Source organism: Ceratosolen solmsi, unplaced genomic scaffold (genome assembly GCF_000503995.2).
Source record: "Ceratosolen solmsi marchali unplaced genomic scaffold, CerSol_1.0 scaffold49, whole genome shotgun sequence".
Classification (NCBI taxonomy): domain Eukaryota; kingdom Metazoa; phylum Arthropoda; class Insecta; order Hymenoptera; family Agaonidae; genus Ceratosolen; species Ceratosolen solmsi.
In genome coordinates, this window is record NW_011948450.1 from 1,177,666 (window position 1) to 1,201,094 (window position 23,429).

General features: G+C 33.3%; 1 protein-coding gene across 1 annotated transcript in view; it reads right to left on the reverse strand.

Annotated features, from left to right (window-relative positions):
• The window catches only part of LOC105366568 (protein scarlet-like), a gene marked incomplete at its 3' end in the record, with an annotated part of 45,406 nt that overhangs the window by 14,677 nt on the left and 7,300 nt on the right, over positions 1–23,429 (reverse strand). Inside the window, exons 2-7 of the mRNA XM_011505061.1 lie at positions 16,010–16,041; positions 11,938–12,043; positions 10,952–11,179; positions 6,452–6,587; positions 4,520–4,625; positions 142–242 (exon numbers count right to left, since the gene is read on the reverse strand). Coding sequence (XP_011503363.1) covers positions 142–242; positions 4,520–4,625; positions 6,452–6,587; positions 10,952–11,179; positions 11,938–12,043; positions 16,010–16,041 — 709 coding nt within the window. The remainder of the gene's footprint in view (positions 1–141; positions 243–4,519; positions 4,626–6,451; positions 6,588–10,951; positions 11,180–11,937; positions 12,044–16,009; positions 16,042–23,429) is intronic.

Sequence of the window (23,429 nt, forward strand, 5' to 3'; positions counted from 1 at the left end):
AGATTCATTATAAACAAATTAATATTTATTTACGTTTAAATGTCATTTTTGCAATTAAATAAGGAAATTTAATTGGATAAATATTATGGAATCACATAAATGGGATTATATTTCATGTAAATCTTACGACCTCATACTTACTAATATTTTTAACAGTATGCCATTGTACTATTGAAAGAGCTTCTGTGGAGTGAAAAAGCCAAGAAATATATTTAATCCAATCAATATATATCGGTAAAGAACTAAAATATAAAAAATATACTATATTTAGTTAAATTAGACGAGATAAAAACATATATTGTTTTTCTTTAATAAAATTAATCGAGTTCTTATATAAATCAAACAAATTTTCTTTAATAAAATTAATCGAGTTCTTATATAAATCAAACAAATTTTCTTTAATAAAATTAATCGAGTTCTTATATAAATCAAACAAATTTTCTTTAATAAAATTAATCGAGTTCTTATATAAATCAAACAAATTATAAAACGTTACATTATTAGAAATTCTTAATTTCGAAATTCGAAATTTTTACATATACATGAATATTATAAGTTGTACAGAATTTGATCAATTCTCAACAACTTAAAGCACGAATAGCGAAAGCTGTCGGACGCTTATATTGTATACATTGATTCTGCGAATTGTCAATTATTTTACGCCTTAACTTTTGAGTAACGTCGATTAATAATTCTCGAACCTTCCGAAGCTATGTCCTTCTGGACTTCTGAAATATTCTAGAGCTTAGTCTCTGACGTCACCAAACTTTCGGCCTAGCAACAATCCCATGCATGGTTGCCAGCTTTGTAAGCTGCCATGCGAATATTTAAGAGCAGCTCGCCACGCTTCTAAGCTTACTGTTAATTTCTCGATCAATCAGTTATCAGTTATTACTGTGCACAGCAACTAAACTCCGCTTTAACTAGTCAGTCAGTTTTACTGAATAGACGCACATAATTCAGCCAGACTCTGCAATAATACGCTAGTAAGCCTACAGTGAAGCCAATACATTTAACAAATATTTAAGTGCGCCGCAGTTCAATCAGTCAAGAGTGCTGATTGTATTTCAAGAGTGATTACGAAATAAGAAGCGTACACCTGTGCACTTGTAACATAATTAGGTAAAACAAAGAAATTTCTAAGAATTTAATTGAAAGAAAAGCTATATATTGAAAGCGCCAATGGTCCGGCCTCGTACGGCAAATATTGAAAACATGTACGCGCCAGCCTCGTAAGGTATTGAAAGTGCAAGTGCACCCGCCGAGATAGGCTTTATACGATTGCAAAGCTACCGCAAACTGATGCAGGTGTACGAGAAAAACACCCGCTACAAGGGCATTTTGACGGCGCGAGTGTCACGGGCATTACACGAAGAAGTACCAGAGATTTACAATCTCTTACTTTCAGTGTATGTGTACGTAAATTTTTTATTGTTGGGTAGTTCAATCCTGAACACCCGCACTTCTTTACCCCATAAGTCATAGTCTAATCCTCTTCATATAGTGTGCTTGGTGATAAATTACTACACTGACAAATAAGAGGTCGTAAATCTCTGGTACTTCTTCGTATAGTGCCTCGTGATGGTAGCTTGTTGAGGTCTCTTCACTGGAATGGTCTTATTGGCCTTGTGCTAGACGCACTACTGGAAGGGACTTGTTGGCTTTTTGTTACTTATGTATTCGATGCTAGTGGTATTCATAGCGATGCAGTTGCCTTGCCTCATCTTGTGATGAATGCCTTGATAATGCGCCTCTTGTAGTCGTATGTGGTCTTGGAATGAAGTCAGCATCCTTGACTGCTTGTTAATTGTTGTGCACTTGAGAATTGAACGTGTATTACTTATAATGGTTTCAATGTTACAGAGTTACTAATTGACTAGATTATGTAAACCCTGGCCGAATGACTTAATTACAATGAGCGCCGTACCGTGATGTGCTTCCTTTAAACGTGTTGCTCTTAAATATCTGCACGGCAGTTTAATTAGCTAGCAATAAGGTATACGTGTTTGTTCAAAAAATTAATTCGACTAATTAGATTCGTCAGCCAAACGTGTAGAATTAACTTAGAAAAAACCACTAGATGTTGTATCGGAGAATGCGTGGGCAATTGAAGGGTTAATGCACTGATTCAATAAGTAACACATAGAATTTTTACTGTTGTTTATTCCATTTATTTCAATTTATTTCCAAGTTGGGATGATTAATCATGATGAGATTACAATGACCTTTATATTTCTTAATAATCGTGTGATGTTAAGATATACCTTCATTGGAGAACTAGAGGATGATTAATTCCTTATTCTCTGCATGCAACTGGTGAGATTATGATTTACTGTGAAAAGAAATTGGTTATAATCTATTGAATATTATCACTTTAGAGGTTATGATCTTTGTAGTGCTCTGAACGAACATTACAATCTTGGTCGTGTTTTAACTCAACACGTCATGCAGTTGCGTTTGAATAAAGAGCCGTGTAAGTGAGTATGTGCCTAAATAGAGGTTATGATGAACTGTACGCCACCAGTGTGACATCAACAGCTGGTCTTGCCCTTTGAGCATGCGCGGGAAGCTTCTGTAGTCGGACTACCGACTGTCTGTTTTCAGAGTAAGTCGTGAGGTGAAGAATCATCACTAACAGTCAGGACTTACTTGCAGTTGTAGTGTGATGCTCCCAGTTCCTCCTCACAGGCTTGATGAGAAGTTCCCTTCCAATAATTGCAGCTCTTAACTTCTTTCTTGTCTCCTTGCTGAGATGACAAGAATCTCAGTACATATACTATCAATAACTGTGTACTGAATCACAGTCGTAGAAAGACAGTTTACAAGACTCAGCTGGACGACTTTGTCTCTGGTTCTCCACCATGAGAATAAGTTGTGACTTATCCGTTCAATAAGAATAAGGAGAAGAATAAGTGGTGGTACATTTCATTGTCCTTCTTAAATAGTTCACTGACCCACTTCCACTTGAGACCCCTTCTGCTTTCCGGCATCCAATCAGAAGTTGACCTTGGGCAGCACGATGAATTATGCACGCGTTCATTTCCACTTCCTTCCGGGCTCAGTCCCGAATATTCTCATCGGGAAAGTGTCGGAATGTGGGGAGACTTTACTATTGGCCGCCTCTCCCTGGTTGCTTCTCCCTTCTCTGGGACTTGACTAGATGAAGGGTCCTCAGTTGAAAGCAGAATACAAAATGGGAGAGGTATGAGCGCGCGACTGGTTGTTTATAAACACTAGCCAATGAACTCGAGTAATATTTCACGCCGAAAACCCGAATATAGGACTAGAATTTCGAAGAATTATAACAATGAAACTCACAAAAACTATGCTTATTGACGTCACGATAAATACCGACATAGTAACAGACACCGGATCGCTACCGCGTGCTAAAGATTACTACGAAAATACTTAAGGATTGCACGTGCTACCAGTCAGTCTTTGTCTTAGCTTAGCGTAATAACGATTATGCAGTAACACAGCAGTTCACTATCAATCTTCAAGCTTCTTTCTACAGTCATCATTCACTGTAGATATACACGTACGTAATTGCTCAACCAGTAAGCAATTTCACTACACAATAGTCAAGCCACATTTCAGAATCCGCTAATCAAACTTGCTCTTGGAAAATGCTCTAATTTCGACCAGTATGATTCTTTCTATATTTATATAATTGATATAATTTCGTAGTTCAAAAATTTGTTACATAAAATATAATTACATTTATTGTTTAGTTGCTAATGATTTTTCTACCGGAAATAGCCACTGTTATCTATCTGGGGTCGGTATTGGCATCATATAGAAACAATAAATGTAAGTTACTAAAGTACTAAAGGAGCCTATAGCCGAATAGTATAATCAGCTTTTAAAATTCTCTCATAGTTTTGAAACTAGAAGACTTCTTTTTGAAAAAAAGAACTATAAATAAAGGTATTTTATCGACTACGACTATCTGAAAACAGTTACGAAAAATACATTGATCTATTTAATTTAAAATTCTTTTGAATCTATCCCAAAATCTCTATCAGTAATATAAAATTAGAACACAAATATTACAAAATATTATAAGACTTTAATATGCAAAAATAAGAATTCTTTTCCAGTTTTAAAATGTCCAGAACTATAAATATTAATAATGCTCCTCTTTTTCAGAAATTATAGATTTGAATGAAGTTTCTAAATTCTTAAAGCAGGAATTATTGAATTCATCTTTTCTACTAAATAGTTATCGAGTTCAATTTTGTGTAAAACATCACAACTCGTGTAATATCATCATAGATTTGTTGTTCTTTCATTAAATGTTTTATAAAGGCATATAATTCGAAATTTAGCGTAAGTTTTGTATATTCGGATTATGCTCGGATTAATTATACATTAAGATTAAATAAAATTTACACAATTCTACAATGTATTGATTATGTGTAGTTAAATAAAATATTTTTAATTTTTAATATAAATCTTATATATATATATATATATATATATATATATATATATATATATATATATACATTATATTTACCTAAATTTGACAAAAGCTCCCATAGTAATCATTAATAAGGAATCAAATGGAATTAAATATGCCATAGCTAATGGTTCACTTTCAAATGCAACTGAAAAGAAGAATCCTGAAAATAAATTGAAATACTAATTTACTATATAAAAATTAAAAAAAATTAAAATATTTAAGTTACTTTTCATTAAATAGGGAATTTTGGAATAAAAGTATAAATTGTTAATATTTAAAATTGATAGAAAAACACAAATATTTTTTAATTTACTTATAAGTTACTTATAAATTTTTCGATATTTGCAAAATACAAATTTAGTTTGTTCATCTGTTTAATAATCATTAATTAAAAATAAAATTTCATCAATAAAATTTTTTTGTTTTCAGTCTAAATTGTTAATCAGAACTCCTATTAATTTCAATTTTTTTAATACTTTATCAATCATCCATATTTTGTATGTATGAGTGTTTAGAATTAGACTAAGTCCATCAGTTTGCCAGTTGTGAATAAATAATGGGTGTAACGATTAAAAACACTTATTAGTAGCACACCTTTAGCCTTTGCCTTCTTATTATTTTGCCTTTTTAGAACGCCTCTTTCTTGGCGTCTTGCATTCGAGCGCCTCTTTCATTGTTGGTGGCTCCATTTAGAACGCTTCCTACATGAATCCCCTCTGTACAAAATGTATTCGCCGTTCCGGCTTGTTTTACCAAGATCGGATCGAAGGATACAAATTGATGCCGTTGACAACTCAGAGACCACGTATGTTGTGTGATAGCGATGAAAGGTCACAAGTGGAAGGGATATTATAATAATTCAATATGAATATGGCTGGTATATATGCTGTTTATTCTGTTATTTATCCGATTATAGCGCTTGACTAGTATTTGTTATGAATTGCAGTAATTTCTAAGCAAAATAAAAAGTGGAAGAGGTATGAGCGCGCGAGCATCTGTTTTGTAAAAACTGACTAACGAATTCAAAGAATACTTTAAAAGAAAAACTCGAATATACTACTATAATTTCAAATGTAATAACAAATGAACTCTACGAGGCTATGCCCTCTTCACGTCCCGATAAATATCGGCATAACAACGATCACCTATACAATTTCAACGCAGCTTGTTTATACAAGAATATTTAAGGAGCTGCACATGACGGTCTCATCCTCTTACTAGTTCAATCAAGCAATCGTCAAGATCAAATTATAATTTTACAAGTTAACGGCATTTACACAGAGATCAACTTCAGATTCCATACACGTAAGCTACGCTATTACAAACGTTCTTACGAATCATTAAAACACGACTCCGTGAACTAAGTAAGCAACAATACCAAAACCAAGGCATCATTGCCATTCATCAGTGACGTCATACACCAGCGCCCCACTCAAGTCTCTCCAGCTCATCGGTAGCGACAACGGCGACATCAATTCTCCTCATCAGTGACGTCATACACCAACGCCACCACCCAGGTCTCTCCAGTGTATCGGTAGCGGCAATCGGTGGCGTCAATCACGCACCATACCACAAGAATACACTTATAAGATTATCATCACTCATATTACATGAAGAAACTCTCACTTATTTATTCTATCATACACTCATTCGATATTCATAGATATTAACTATTCATTATTTATTATATTCAATAAAAGGGAAAATCAACTCGTATAAAGGCAGTATTGAATTATTCCATTGTCCATTCCACTTGCCAGCAAGCCCCCATCCGCCATCAGCGGGAGGCTTTTAGTCTGATCCCAGACAAGTAGTAATCATTGGTTATTGATATATAATTGCAATTAATTAAAATGATATCAAATTAAATTACGCAGTAAATGCACATTAACATTGCATCATCATTTCAAAATAAACGTTAATACAACTTAGATTTATATTCTTTACTGAATCGATAATAATAAATGATAATATTAGAAATCATACCGCAAGCTGTTGACACATTCATTGTTAACAAAACAATACAAACAGTAGTACTAAAAGCTTTAAAACTATTTAATAGTCCAGAAATCCAATAGATTATAGTCGTAAATAAAATCGGTTCTATTGTAGTACCGGGTAACTAAAACAATAAAATATTGTTGTTACTTTTATTACCAATTTTCATATTTTAATATTTATGTACATGTATAACAAATATTATTCTATTATTCAAATTATTAAAGTTATGCTAGTAATATTCTTGATCATTAATTAAATAGTACTTTTAGGAATATCCTATTATTTAGTGCTATGAAATAATAGTGAATATACCGCATAATTTTTAATGAGTTTGTAGTTATCATTTGAAAAAGAGAACAACCATTATTAAAAAAAAATATATAATTAAGAGGATTCTGGATCAGCATTAGAATTTATTTTTGTACCAAAACTGTCGAAAAATTAATTATTAAAGAATTGGTAAATATAGCTCAGTTTATAATACTGATATACTATTAATATTACAAATTGTTAGTATTACGAAGTATACGAATTTTTAGTTTTTAAGATTTATGTAATCTTATTAATAGTAGTATCAATTAATATTCACTATACGATACCTAATATCTTCACTTATAATAAAATGCAGATGAATTTCATTATTGATTTTTTAAACAATTTACAAAATGCATATTTATTCTCCTTATTGGAGAATTTTCCCTGTCCCTGTTGGAGAATTTTCTTAGAAGCTATGACCGTTGGTTGAATAATTTCCTTGAAATGATAACCATTGAGGTTTTTCTTAGAAATGGTAGCCATTGGGATTTTCCCCCAAATGATTACATTCAAGAGCGATAAGATATTAGAAAATAAATAAATCATATATATAAAAAGATACCGATTTATAACTTTTTTTTTACACAGAATGAATATTATCTTAATAATATTCTCAAATATTCGTGTGAATACAGGTGTTTGGAATTACAGCCATCAGATTGATTGTAGATCAAGGTGGTTGGATTAAATCGTACGACCGATTTAATGGCGATGGGAGAGGGGGTATAAGTGAAGGTTAATGCATCAATTCAGTGTAAACACAATTGGTTTTAGTGACTTTCATTTAAAGTTTTGTTACAGTGGTAGTTGGTGTTATCGATCTTAGTGGAGAATTGTTAAGCTCGTCGTGATTAGACAGTTGACCATAAGTTATAGAGCGTTGTCCGTGAGTACAAAGCTAAGGGTGTGTTGGTAGTACTGAGTACGCGGTTTAGTCCCTACTTTGAAGGAGCATCTCCGATTCGCGAATCCTTAGACAGTTTATTCGGCAATGGTGTTCCGGAGAGCCTTGTCGGGCTTGCAACTTCTTGGGCGATTAATTCGGTGATAGATTTTACGGAGCATTGTCCGGCTCGTGAATGCTTAGGTGATCAATTCGGCGATAGATTTTACGGAGCGTTGTCCGGCTCGTGAATTCGTAGTGGAAACTATTAAGGGATTATCGACGCCTTCTTCCATGTTTTGATAAGAACCAAGTCGCAGAAGCGTAACCGATAATAGTGACACTGTGCCACAGTAATGAGTGTGTGGCGAGGGCCACCAAACAGTATTGGCGCCCTCTTTAGCGGTCTGATAATAATTAAGTTCAAAGGCCTGACCGATAGTGTTGGCGCTGAGCCGCAAAGTATAATATGTGATATCGACAAATTGCTGGAGATGCCAGTCCATGTCGTCGCCCTCAATGCGATCTGACTATTGTCACGTTTGCAGAGGATGCACCGATACCTGGCCAGCAATATAGAATAAATAATGTAAGTAATGAGTATACCGTACACGGTTTCCCTTAGACGTGTATAACTTTCACTGGTATAACTGGCACTAATTTCACTTGATTTACTCAACCAAACGAATTTACTTCGTTGTTTGGTGTTCCTTATATATGATTGCGTACATTTAGCCTGTAATTCTTGGAAGCTCTGATGAATTCTCGGAAAGCAAGCTTTAGTCGATTCGAGAATCTTCCTTTGTTGTTATGCGGACATAGCACACGGCTTAAATTTACATGGAGCATTTTTGTCACGAATAATTCAAATTTTACACCTTAATATAGATATAACGTATTGGAATTATATTATAACAAACAATAAAATTTTTATTGTTGGGTAGAACAATCCTGAACAACAGGTTTGTTCCAAAGTTTAGTGTCTGGCTCGAACTGGCAAGTTCAATAGTTCAGCTTATTTATCTCTCGCCTTAGCGATGTTTAGGAAAGAACATATGTGGAAGGGCTGTAAATATGTACTATTTGGAATTCCAGGCACCAGAATGTGGTCTGAAGACCAAGGTGATTGGATTAAACTGTATCACCAGTTTAATGGCGGAGAGGAGGTGGGATGAGTGAAAGGTTAATACATCAATTCTGTGTAAACACAATTGCTTTTAGTGACTTTTATTTAAGGTTATGTTACATTGGTAGATGTTGTTACCGGTCGTTGTGAGAATTGTTGAGCTCGTTGTGATTTTAACAGTTGGCAATAAACTGTGAAACGTCGTCCGGGAGTGCAAGGCGTGACTGGTCATTTTGTACTGTAGGCACTTTATTATTTATGACTTTATTGTACCAGCGAAACGTAACAGTAATTATGGGAGTTAAGCTCTATCTGTCAGCTCTATAATGTACCAGCGAAACGTAACAGTAATTACGAAGCTAAGTTCCCGAGAGACTCGTGGCCAATAGGTGCTCTCATTAGTTATGAATTACGGGGCGGGCGGATCAGACAGTATCGGCGCCCTCTTCAGCGGTTTGACAAGAATCAAGTTGCAGAGACCTGACCGATAATGTCGACGCTGAGCCGCAATAATAATAAATGATATAAATAGCTTGCCGGTGATGCCAGACTAGACCGTCGCCCTTAATGCGGTTTATCAAGAGTCAAGTTGTGGAAGGCGCACCGCTAGCTGGCCAGCAATAAATAATGTAAACAAATGAGTATACCTTCCATGGATTCCCGTAGACAGAAGTGTAGAACTTTTAACTGTTGTGACATGCACTATTTCACTTGGACTTACTCAACAAGATTGATTTTCTTCGACTTGCACCGCTCTTTATATACGATCGTGGAGATTTAGTGTCTAGCACTAATACCTTTGGTGTTACATTGTCGAAGCCTTTTCGCCTGTCCCTATAGCTCCAATTCCTGGAAATTCAGTCACATTTTCGGAAAATAAGCTTTGGCCGGTTTTAGATTCGTCCTTAATTGCTAAGCGAATAAGTTTTAAGGCTTTATTAGGCAAAGGCTTTAACGTTTACGGAGAATTTTCGTATCTTCTTATTCTTATTCTTTTCGTAAACTTCGTTTAGGACTTCGTTGATTTTGTTTTATTGACAAGTACATTATTGTAGTTCTATGTTCAATTCTTGTGAGAGATTAATTATTAATTATTAATTATTCTATTACAATGATCTGGTTGCTTCTTGGTAATGATGGCGATATCGTTGATGATGTTATGGGGATCAGCAGTGGATTTTGTATATTTTCTGAAGGGGAATATGGTTTATTGCGTTCTATGCTGACGTTGTAAAGATCAGTAAGGAGAGTCAACCATACTCATAAGGTGAGCATGGGAATGGGGTAGTAGTAGTTAGCAGTGATTAGCAGGGAGAATCTACCATACTCGTAAGGGGAGTATGGGAATGTCTGTGTGGTAGTTAGCAAGATGAATCGGACATATTCGTAAGAAGAATGGGAATATCTGAGCGCTAGTTATTCTCATGAAAGACGGGTGATATACCTTCGACTGTAGAAGGGTCAGATACCATGTTTTATGTAATCGACTATTTTCTAGAACGGCAGTCAACCCTTGACTGGTTGTTACCGTGCGCACTTGAAAAGCGAATGAGCGTTCCTTGCAATGGCTGCACTGAGAGAGCATGTGAATAACTGATACTATGCAATGAATGACTACCGACACTACGTACTGAATGACTGCTTTATGTTAACTACGTAGAGTCTTGAGGCACGCTTCCTTAAATATCAATGCGTCAAGTAATACTAGCTCGGGACAAAGCTTTCGGCTATTCGAGAATTCTACGAAAGCGAAGCCTTGAAAGATTCGAGAATTCTAAGCTTTCAGCTAGTCGAGAATTCGGCGTAAACAAATGTAACCGGTCGAGACTAAACTGACTTCGTGAATGATCGAAATCTAAGCTTTCGACTATTCGAGAATTCTGCGAAAGCAAAGCCTTGGAAGATTTGAGAATTCGATCGACGTTGCTACGCGAAAGCTAAGCAGCCTTATAGAACGTTCGAGAATTCTAAGCTTTCGGCTAATCGGGAATTCGGCGTGAGAAAATGTAAACTTTCCGAGAACCGAAGGTCTCGAATAAATGCTCCAATTTCAAACAAGGTTAAAAAATCTTTTCAAGCGATATAAACAAACAAAATATATTTTTTTATATTTGAATAATTATATTGAATTTAATTTATATTTATTTAAACTAATACTCACTAAAGAAATTATCCGAGCCATATAATAAATATGACATGAATATAGCCCTGCTCTGTATTCTCTAACAAATAAAGGCAATTCTTGAGGTATTAATGACAATGTACTATACATTGGGAAAAAAGTATTTTCCGATACTAAAATAAATATTACACCTTGAACTGCTTGAATTCCTAATTGATCTGAATTAACAGTTCCAAAAAAGCATAATCCAGCTATTATTCCGATACTCTGAAATTGAAGTAATTATTTATTATTTCAAATATAGTAGAAAATGAATCCATTTTTAGCTATTATTTTTTTAACATTTGAATGTATACAAGAAAATTTTTGTTGATAATTGAAGAAATAAGTATAATAGATAGCCTTTTAATTTATAATATAAACGAAAGTACACACTTAATTTAAAAATTAATTTGCATGAAATAAAAATTAAAAAAAATTATTGAAATGATGAAAATATTTTTTAAATTTTATATCGAAGTTTTCATTTATTTCGAAATTTATAGTCTTCATTCGTTATTAAATAAATTTATTGATAATGAGAAAGAAAAAAAAGAAATATGTGTAAGTATGTGTGTAGAAGTTTTAATGTTTTAATGTTTTAGAAGTTTTAAAGTTTTTTCATTATTTTTTAATTATTATTTATGTTGGTATGATTTGATATGTTTATAATGATATAAAACAATTATGACAAAATAGAGCAATATTTTATTTTACTAAATATAAATGTTTTTAGACACATGAGAGAACATTTAATTATTAAATATAATTAGCTTGAAAATCAGATATATTATTGGCCTTATATAATGCATATTATTATATATGTGGGAAAGTGTGTATGTGTATCTATATTTTATTGGTTTATCTGATATTTACTTATATTTGTATGAATTTAACGAAATAAATAGTTCTTACTTATAACAAAAAATAGTAAAATAATAAACCTTATAAAACTTGTAAAATATTCCTTTAAAAATAATACTTACGAGTTTTTGTAAGAGTTGTAAAAACTGCATCGAAGGATTTTTTAATACTTGTACAAAACCTCTATGAATCAACCACTTGAGTTTGTAGTATAAAAGTAAACATTTTCTAAAAGCAATATTTTAGATAAAATAATAGTGATATTTATTAATAAATTCGATAGTGTTCGTAATACATAATTTATATTAAGTAAATATCCTTTCTTCAGCAAATTGGAAATTTATAAAAATTAATTTAAAATTTTCTATAATATTTATACTAAATTTGTTCAAGGAAATAGAGAAAAATGTGTTTATGAGAAATTGTCTTTATATCTTGTAATATTTAAATTTATCAAACACTTTCATATATATATATATATATATATATATATATATATATATATAATAATAGTATATAATATAGTATAATATAGTATAATAATTATATATAATAAATAGAAGAAATTCGAAAACCTTGCTTCATTATTCTAGTCAGGTATTATTATTTGCTATTTTATAAGACTCGTTTGCATGTTTCTGAAATTAATATATTGTAATATATCTATTATAACGCAGATATGCCGCCCAGTTATTTAAGAGCAACCCGCTACACCTAGAGGCTCATTGTAAATTATTCAGTCAATCAGTGATCAGTCATTACGCTAGCCAGCAAATACTTTCTTCCATACACCAATCACTCAGTTACACTCATTGATTTACATCAATCAGTCAAACTTTACAGCTATTAGCTAGTTACGCCAAAATAATGAAGCCATTATATTTAATACCAGTTCAACCATCAAGTGAGCGAAGGCCTATTAATAATTGTACACTTATCACAAGCCAGCAAAGAACTATTAATAATTATATATCTATCACAAGCCAGTAAAGCACCTCTCCCGCAGTGTGCAGCCAACATAGTCTCTCCAGTGAGGACAACTCAATACGTTACCATCAAGTGGCATTACACGAAGAGGTACCAGAAATTTAGGACCTCTTACTTTCAGTGTAATAATTTACTACCAAGCATACTATATCAAGAGCATCTGGAGATGTACGAACTCCTACCTCCATATGTAGTGCATACTAAAGCCACGTGGCAACTACTACCGAACTATAAGATCTCACCGATTCTCAACACCATCTTAGATTCATCATTATTGCGTAGTTTGTAAAATAAAAGGCAAGAAACAGCACGATTAGCAAATGTATATAATTCTTGAATAAATACGCTATCTCTTCCACTTGCCCGCACTTCTTTTCCCCACCGGTGATCATAGTCTAATCCAACTATCTCGGACTTCAGACTATTGGATGGCTAGAATTCTAAACGACACTATTGTTATATTGGAAATATATGATGGAAGAGTGTATACTACATTTAATCACGTTGATACCGTTATTTCAGATTGATCCTAGAGTGAAAATGTTATTTTCACGAGATGCTCCTTTATGATGACGATGTTGTTGATTTTATAAGAATAAATAACTGAGTAGCACAGACTTTGTTTACTCACAGTGATGCAGTAGCCTTGACATAATCCAGTAATGAATAGTTCGCCATCACAAATGCTCCTTGTTCATGGTGATGACTTGTTGCCGATTTTACAAGGATCGGCAATTATTATGTAAGCTCGAAATGCGGGAGTGTATCTCGGATAGTTTGGCCCTTTCGTGGTATGAAAGAAATAGCGTCAACACCTTTCAATAACAGCACAGGAGAATTGGTGCGTCTTCCTTCTATCTGTGGTTTACTTCAGACTTCATCACTACTTCTTCCTTGGCTAGAGCCTCCTTCTCCTTTGGCTTCTCCACGTGAACAGCAACCCTGTTTGTATCGTCCCCCTTTTAAGACCTCTGACCCTGATTTCCCACTTAAAGAACGCCTATGTGCTAGCATCCTCAATCAAAGCGCTCCGTGGTCCCAAGCGTCTAAATCAGAGTGCGCCCCTTTTGGTGGCGCGACCAAGCGAGGACGCCTGTGTCTTTTGTCTTCAGAAAGACTTTGACTTCGATAGTGGCTACATCAGCAAGAGCGCCTCTATCAGTGAGAGTAGTCTTCTCGTGGCTTGAAAGCCACGAGGAGCTCTTGACTGAAACGCCTTCGCTTGGCTTATCCAAGCGGTAGCATGGATAGACTTGACAACAGTGGATGCGTTGTGTATCGTTAGATCAGAAATTTTTGCATGTAACGACTGTTTCCACATGTCTATTGAGCTTGGTTTTTCCAGATGTCTAATAACTCGGAGTTTCCTAGATGTTTAGCTACAACGGTTTTTCGCACATGTTTGACGACTTGAATCTTTCCAGATATCTGACACTCGCGAAAGGTTATCAGAATCTCAAACAAATACACTAAAAGTTATGAAGATTCAAAGCTTATGCACTATTTTTGTGTGTAGAATGTTATATCTTAAGCTTCATGAATACTTTTTCTATTTATTGTAGAAGTTTATATTTTAAAATAGATTTTCATTAATTATATAGTTATATATAATTAATAATATAGTAATAATATAGTTTTTTATAGTTTTAATATAGTTTCATTAATAATATAGTTTTTAATTTTTATATAAGTTATTAAGTTTTCAAACAATCGATATTCACAAATACTATTCAGTTTAACTATCAACGATACCGTAATTTAAGTAAATATCAATTAAAAGTTAAATTCAATTAATATAGAGATTATTTTGTTCTATTTCTAAACAATTAAGTACACATTGGTATGATATACAATATCTGTTACATAAAATAAAAATCGTATGTAATAGTAATTCGTATTTCTTATCAATGTATCAAAAATGTTGCACAATACTGTTTAATTTAAATAAATTATTAAATAATAATTTATAATTTATTATAGATTATTGCATCAATGTATTTTGTAAATTTGCAACAATGTTATTTTGCTTCGTCGTCTGTACGTCCTTATATATGATTTCGTAGATTTAGTATGAAATTCGTGGAAATTCTGGCAAATTCTCGGAAATCAAGCTGTAGTAGGTTCGAGAATCTTCTTTTGTTGCTATACGGATACAGAATAAGGCTTCAATTTCATAGAGTTTTCGTAGCGAATACTTCAAATATTGCGCATTAATAATAAATATAAATGTAATGGAATCATATTAAATAAAGCAATTAATTTTCATTACTGAGTAGTTTCATTCTGAACAGTAAATATAACAATAAAACAGCATTTATACTGAAATCAGTTTGTTGTATACTTTTTCTTTGAATATTTTTTATTCATTAATTATCACCTACATTCATTAAATATTCTGAATAAATAAACATAAATGCATGTCTTTTATTATTTAATTTTTTTAATTTCATGTATTAGCACTTTATTATAATATTTATTTATCGGCATTATTTATAATTTAATAGCGATTGTGATTTCTTATTCTAATACAAATTAATTGCATTTCCCTTAATTTTTTTATACTATTAACTAACTAAAATTAATCAGACACGAGTTAATATAACGCGTGTTATGTTATTTGGTTTTTCGGACATTATTGAGTTGTTTTTAACTATCTTAATTATAATATTCATCATCTTATAATTGTAATTATACCTGCATAAAAATAATTTGAATTTTATTTAATTAAAATATATTTTACAAATATAAACATGTAATTTTCTTCTTAAATTGTAGCTTTTTTTTATAATTTTGAATACAATTTTAAATTTATAATACATCTATCTGTACACTTTAAAATATTACATATTGTATATAGTTGACACTAAAAAAAATTATTCCTATAATCTATCAGATCGTTCTTGAATGAAAAATAGACTCATTTTATCAAATTTAAAATTTCATAAATTCTATAAAAGAGACATTAGAAAATTCATAAAAGAAATTATCAAAAACAATGTACATAAATATTTTCTCTCTAACTAAGTGAAACATACATGTTTGATGTTATCGAAACGAGTTTATTAAAAGAAATAAAGTGAAATTACTAATAATCTGTTTAGCTCTATAGTTGCTATATATTTTTATTCGAAATTTTTTTATTTAAATAATTTGTACATTTGTCAATAAATTATTAATTGTTAAATATATTACTTATTTAATACTTACTTTTCATTACTTCTAGATATAATCCACTTTTCCTGTAAAAGAAATATAATAATTTATATTTAATAGTTCTAGAATTATAATAAACTTTATAACTAAAAAATGAGAAATACCTGAATTTATAATTTCCTTGATAGTTATATTTGAAAATGTAATTTATAGTTTTTCGTAAGCTCATTAGAGCCAAAATTTTAATTTTGAATATATTGCTTAATTTATCATAAACTTGGTATATAAACAATATTGTATCAAGATATGAAAAAAATAGGTAACAAATCTTAACGTAGAAATAGGAATTACAAGTAGGCAACTGTTCGGGATTGAAACAGTTTAAAGCGGAATTCAAAAGTGAGAGAAAACAAAACAATGTAGCGAATTCGAGAAATGTCCTATGCTGAAAACTCGAATATACGATTATAATTCGGCATAGCAACAGGCACCAGTGCACTGCCGGTGTCGCACCGCTTCTACGAAAAATATTTGAGCAGCGCTTGATGCGCAGCTCATTTGCTAGTTATAAATTACGCTGTCATCACAACGGACTCACTTTTTTATCATCAAACATCTAAACTACAGTCATCCCTCACTGTAGCTATACAAATTAATCATCAAGTAACAAGCAATCTAATAAACCAATAGTGATGCCACAACAATCAAAATACATTAAACTATATTCAAAAAGTGTTAGTGCAAACATAATTTAAGAATGAAATTAACAAAAGTATAACTCAAGCATATATCAACGTATCTCAACATAGATAAGCAGCGGCGGCTCATCACGCATAATTAAATCAGCAACGGACTAAACAGAGGCGGCTCATTATGCACACACGTAAAATCATTGAAGAAACCTAATACATAAGTCACTCATACTCTCCATTTACACACTTCTATAACCATTAACTATTATTACATTATTGTATTTAATAAAGGAAAGACAAAGATATACTATTTGTAGAATTGAATCATTGCATTTGCCTCCTCAATTTGCCAGCAACACCTCCAACCAACATCACACGGAGATTTTCAGTCTGATCCCAGACAGTAACCATCATTTAAAAAATTTGCTTAATGATAAAATGAACAATGATTGTTTATCATAAATTTAGAACAATCCCAACCAAAATAGAAACAAAAAATTTAGATAAATAATAATATAAACGATTTTTTTCTTATTACGTTCTTAAAAGATGCTATCGTTACATTTATTGCAACTGTTATTTAAAGAACAAGATCATTTAATGAATAAAATATATGATATTTGTATTATTTATGTATTAATGGTAATTTAAAATTGATTCTAATTATTTATAATAAAATATTTTGCAAGAGTTTTAATTTATAAATATCATGGGACATGCCAGATCCATGCAATATACAATTTTTATAGACTGTAGGATAGTTGTGAACAAATAATATAGCCAAATGCTACATAAAAAGACCTTTTATATTTATTTGTTCTACAAGCTTATACAATAGTTTATAAAAATTGTATTTGTATTTTACAAAATTATCAATAAAATTATGATAATGACTTACATATTTTGAACATTATTTAATGTTTTTAAGTTTTAAGGTTTAAAATATTTATTCATTGAATTTAATTTTTTTTTTATTTATTTTATTGTTTTTAATTTATATTAAAAGCAACTTCTAAATTATAATGAAAATGTCAAGTCGCATGCTTTAAAAATCTATATTATATTATCTATATTATATTGTAACAGAGATATTCTTATTATAAAAAATTATGTAATATATAAATATTTTTAACGGTAAGCTGACACCTCATACTCTGCACTTCTACTTCATTCTCTTTTTAAGTAATTAAAAATACCAATATAATGTTTAACCACATTTTCTCTCTTTTCATTAAAAAAAAAGTTTAGCAAACATACTTTTCTACTTTGCACATATATAAACGTGAGTCTATAATATAGAAAAAACCTACAATGCTCATAAAAAGGTCAAGCATGAAAGTAATAGAAAGTAAGTTTTACTAATCATCTTATGACAGGATCACTCTGCTGGTCTAATATTTGAGTTTTCAGAGATTACAACTAGACTTACCTATTATATCTTCTGTGAACTAATGTTTTTAATGTTTCGCACTATAACTTAATATATCTATAACATACTATAACCCTAGAATTATACGATAATTTATTGTCTCGTTTCATATAAATCTTAATATATTATAAATTATATAGTAGTGTTTCATTAGCTTATATTATAGTGCAATCATCTACATTATATTTAATTTTATAGAATATATGAAATAATCTATGCTAAGTGTTCCAGAATGCGAGAACATTTTTCCTTTTTGTCAGTGCAATAAAACATCTGACAAGAAACATCGTAAAATTTGTATACAGAGGTATACACATATATATAAACCTCTGAAGGCGGGCGGTTTCCCGTTAACAAAATGGCATTCGACGCACAGGGACGTCCTCACTATCACACGGGCAGAACCCAGTCAAGAGCCAGAAACTATTATATTCAATGACTGCAAGATCAAAATTCTCGGATTACAATGGAATCCACAACATGATAATTTCACATTTACAATAACAGTGTACATGGTCACCAACCAGGTTTCGTCTCACCAGTGGTAATAAGAGCCAAAATAATGCTGCAAGAATTATGGCTACACACTATCAAATGGGACGATCCACTGCCAGACCAAATCTCAAATAGATGGAACACCATCAAAAAGTATCTGTCAGAGTTAAACAATATTAAGGTACCACGATGGTCAACACAGAGAAGACATCAAATGTCGAACTGCATGGTTTCTCTGATGCTTCTCAATTGGCCATGTAAGCAGTCATCTATCTTGTCGTCCACAATCCAGCTTAGAAGGTTGCCTTCGTATGCTCCAAGACGAAGGTAGCTCCGTTGAAGAGACTTACCATTCGCAAGCTGGAGCTAGCAGCAGCACTGCTACTATCAAAACTCATGCATTATGTTAAGAATACCCTGAACATGAAAGTAACCGCTACATATTTATGGACAGACTCGAGAGTAACCCTCGCATGGATAAAATCCCACGCATCACGTTGGAAGGACTTTGTGAGAAATCGAGTAGCACAAATTTAAGAGATCACATCCGATTCTCAATGGAACTATGTTCCCGGAACCTCCAACCCTGCTGACTGTGCCTCGCGAGGATTGACCACCGTGCAAATCAAGGATCATAATTTGTGGTGGATGGGACCATCGTGGATGCAGTCACCAGAATCGTGGCCTAAGCAGCCAACACAGAATGACGAAGCGTATGAACACGCCCTGGCATTTCTCTTGTAGCTATCATAAAACCCATTGACTATCACTGGGATGTAATTTATAAGTATCCAAAACTACATCAGATATTGAGAATCACAGCTGCATGCACTGGATTCATTGAACGTTTAAGGAAAAGGCGTGAGCCTTCTCCCGACATGCCCATAAATTCACAGGAGGTAGAAAATGCACGAATTTTCTGGATAAAAACAACACAGGCTGTTTATTTTTCCCATGAAATCAAGATGTTTGAGTCAAAACATAAACTGCAAAATGGACACGCATTCCATCGCTTAACAACTTATATCGATTCGCAAGGAGTCATTCGAGTAGGAGGACGGCTAATGAATTCTTCTCTCGCATACGAACAAAAACACCCTGCAATATTGCCACGCCAATCACGATTTACGGATCTGGTGATAGCCCAGGCTCATCAACGGACACTGCATGGAGACACCCAACTCACCCTAGCGCATACACGACAAAAGTATTGGATTCTTGGAAGCCGATAAGCGGTAAAATCTCACACTCTGCGATGCGCCATATGTGCACGACAGAGAGGAATCTGTACTGAACAGATGATGGGACAATTACCGCTATCGCGAGTAACACCATCAATACCATTTGCGTATACGGGTGTCGATTATGCTGATCCTTTAACCCTGAAAACATGGAAGAGTAGAGGCGCAAAGACCCAAAAGGCATGGATTTGTGTTTTTGTATGTTTCTTTATCTGCTGTACACCTTGAAGTGGTCAGCGACTATTCAACAGATGGATTCATAGCTACCTATTGGAGATTCTCTTCTCGCAGAGGCATCCCACACACGTGCGTTCAGATTGTGGCACCACGTTTGCAGGAGCAAACAAGGAATTGAAAAGGTTATTCTCACGGAGATCAGAAGAGCATCATAAAATTGCAACGATAACTTCACAAGACAATGTTCGATAGAATTTTAACCCACCAGCTGCGTTTCACATGGGAGAAAAATGGGAAGCAGTAGTAAAGTTTACAAAATTTCATTTACGGCGCACAGTTGGAGAAACGCTACTTACGTTTAAGGAACACGACTCTCTTGACTCAAATTGAAGTAATTTTAAACTCAAGACCACTAGAGCCCTTGAGTGACGATCCAGGTGATTACGCTGCATTAACTCCAGGTCATTTTCTAATCGGATGTCCATTTACTACAATAACTGAACCATCTTTAGACGTATTATCAATATCAGGATTGCGCCGTTGGCAATTTATTCAACAACGTGTCCAGCAATTCTGGTCACACTGGCCATCTTGTTATTTACGACGACAGCAATCAATATCTAAATGGCACCATCTACTAAACAACATAAAGGTTGGTTCACTAGTACTCATCACCAATAACCGATTTCCACCATGTAAATGGCCTCTGGCAAGGGTAATAAATATCCACCCGGCAAGGACGGCTTAACCAGAGTAGTCACTGTAAAAACAGCAACAACGATCGTCAAATGGCCCATACACAAGCTAGCAGTTCTCCCAATCTCAGAAAATGAAAAATAATCATCACTAGAAGTGATGATGGCGGGCGGAATGTGCGGGAATGCGAAACATTTTTCCTTTTTTTGTCAGTGCAATAAAACATCTGGCAAGTAACATCGTAAAATTTGTATTTGGATTTCAAAACTTCGCTTGCTCAAAATTCTTACGCATTAGTGTCATAAAACATCTGGAAAAACAATACCATAAACACGGGAAAAACTATAGTTTAGACATCTGCATTTTCGTTCCTCTCGGTAACTACATCAAGCAACTACATTATTGCAAGCGGACCTTCCTTCCCCTTCCCGCTGTCTACACGTTGCAATGCTGTCACCAGATGTACCAGCGATGCCCCCCTTTCCGCTGCCAACATGCTCTCGCATGCGGCAACAGCAACGAGAGATCTGCTCATAATGAAGACCCAGAGACGACTAGGCCCTTAATTAACTCCGAAGCCAAAAGAGGCGCTGCCCTCGCACTATAAGGGAGGAGTCTCTGATTGGACAGAAAATAAGGGAAGGGGTTCAAGTAAAGTTCATAGTCAGCAAATGTATTTAAGGGGCGCAATTTTCAATACCCATTTACTTATAATACTTAACTCTCTTAATATTTATTACTCGTGATATTTAACTGTCTTGATATTTACTCGTGATAGTTTTTCCTTAGTAGTATTCTCGTGACATTACTCTTTGTTGAAGTGTCTCTCTTTTTTTTGATATCTCTCATTTAGTAATACTCTCAATATATTAAGCCCTTGAGACATTTCATACTCAGTTAAGTTTTAGTGAGAGTCCATTTAGCGCTATTTCGGGAACGACTTACACTTCTTCGGATTGTTAATTAACACTGTTACTGGAACAGTAGTTACTGCCATAGAAAGACTACGACATAAACCCGTATGTCCACTAACGCAGTTCAAGAAACCGTCGTTACCTGTTCAAAGGGAGCGCCGACAATCCGTCTATCAGAGTCTGAAGACGAGTCAACGATTAGTCTTTGTAAGTAGTATTACTATAATAATACATATATATTGAGATTCAGAGTATTACATCGACAAGCACTAAGGACGAAGAAGCTCCTCTTAAAACGACAGTGCGGAATATATTCCAGTACGCGTCGTCAAGTTTCGCGCCCGCCAGGGGCGTCTCATTTTAGTAAACCTCACCTTACTTCAAGTTCGGAAGCTTACGAAAGTAAGCAAACTCCAGCGCCAGTGTCGAGAATCCAGTTTCGCGCCACTTTGCTAATAATAATAAGAACAATTCGTTTTATTGTCGCGTTGAAGCAAAAAAACTCGGAATTAAATACTATTATTTTATGAAAATATGATAATTTTTAGCTAGTTACAGTTTTTACATAACTGTTTGGAATATGTTAAAGTGAGTACAGTTCGATATTTTTTTATAAGAACAGTATAGTCATCTACCATGATTATTACGCCTTTTTTTAGTAAAAATGTATTGTACATTTAGTAAAAATGAGATTATATCTGCGCTATGTTTTAAAATTTTTTATATCATAAACTTTGTTATCCAAAAAGTTCACTTCATTATTTAGTGACATCAAAAGTAGAACAAAATATCACACATAGTGTTTGATATAACTACATTAAGTATGTAATTATAACAAGAGATGAATAGAAGTACTTATTAACCAAATTTATTGTATTAATTAACTTACAGTTTATTAATTAGTATTAGTTATTAATATTATATCAAAATATATTTTTAATATATTGTCTAAATTAGTAATATAAATTCTTGTTAAAACAAAATTATATCTACTTATCTTAATACTTATATTTATTTATTCTAGTACCTATGTTACTACTTTTAGTATTTATGTATACTTATCTTAGTACTAATATCTAACTAATCTTAACTTACTTATATCTATTTATTATAGTACCTAAATCTACTTACCTAAGTACTAGATTAATATATTTTAAAGGTTTTTTGAACTTATTTATAATTAGTGAAACATAGTTTAAAAAAAGGTATCTTTCAAAAAATTTAAAAAAGTTTAATAACATACAAATGTTTTAATTGTATCTGATATTTTAGCATAACCATAATTATATCCTATTTTCTTTATTTGTAATTTAATATTATGTGTATATAATATATCTTTGTTCGGGATTGAAGCAGTCCCATGAATTTCAAACAAAAGAAAGGTCATTTACGCAGTCCGGCGTACCGCATGTGCGCCTAGACTGACCGCGCGTGCAGCAAGGCTGGCCACCACGTGCGCCTAGGCTGATCCGCACGTGCGGACCGAGGCGGGCACTCGAGAAAATGTTTACAAACAAAACTCGGCAAGTCCGAGCAAGTTTACGATTTGAAATATTATTTACTGCCAGCACTCACAAAAAAGGGACGCCTTCGAAACTTCTAGAAGCTTCGTTTTCTCACGCCAAAGGAAAATTTCTGGAAGGGACGCGCATCGACACTGTTGCCGGCGCTGAAGACGCCGCATGCACATTTAAGCGCAACGCGCCATGAGGCGAAGCTCATTCGTAAATTCACTCCGCTCTCAATCAAGCGTAACTGCCGGTCAGTGCAAGTATACTGTAAAGACGCCGCGTGCCCACATTTTCGACAACATAAGCTCACTCGTAAAGT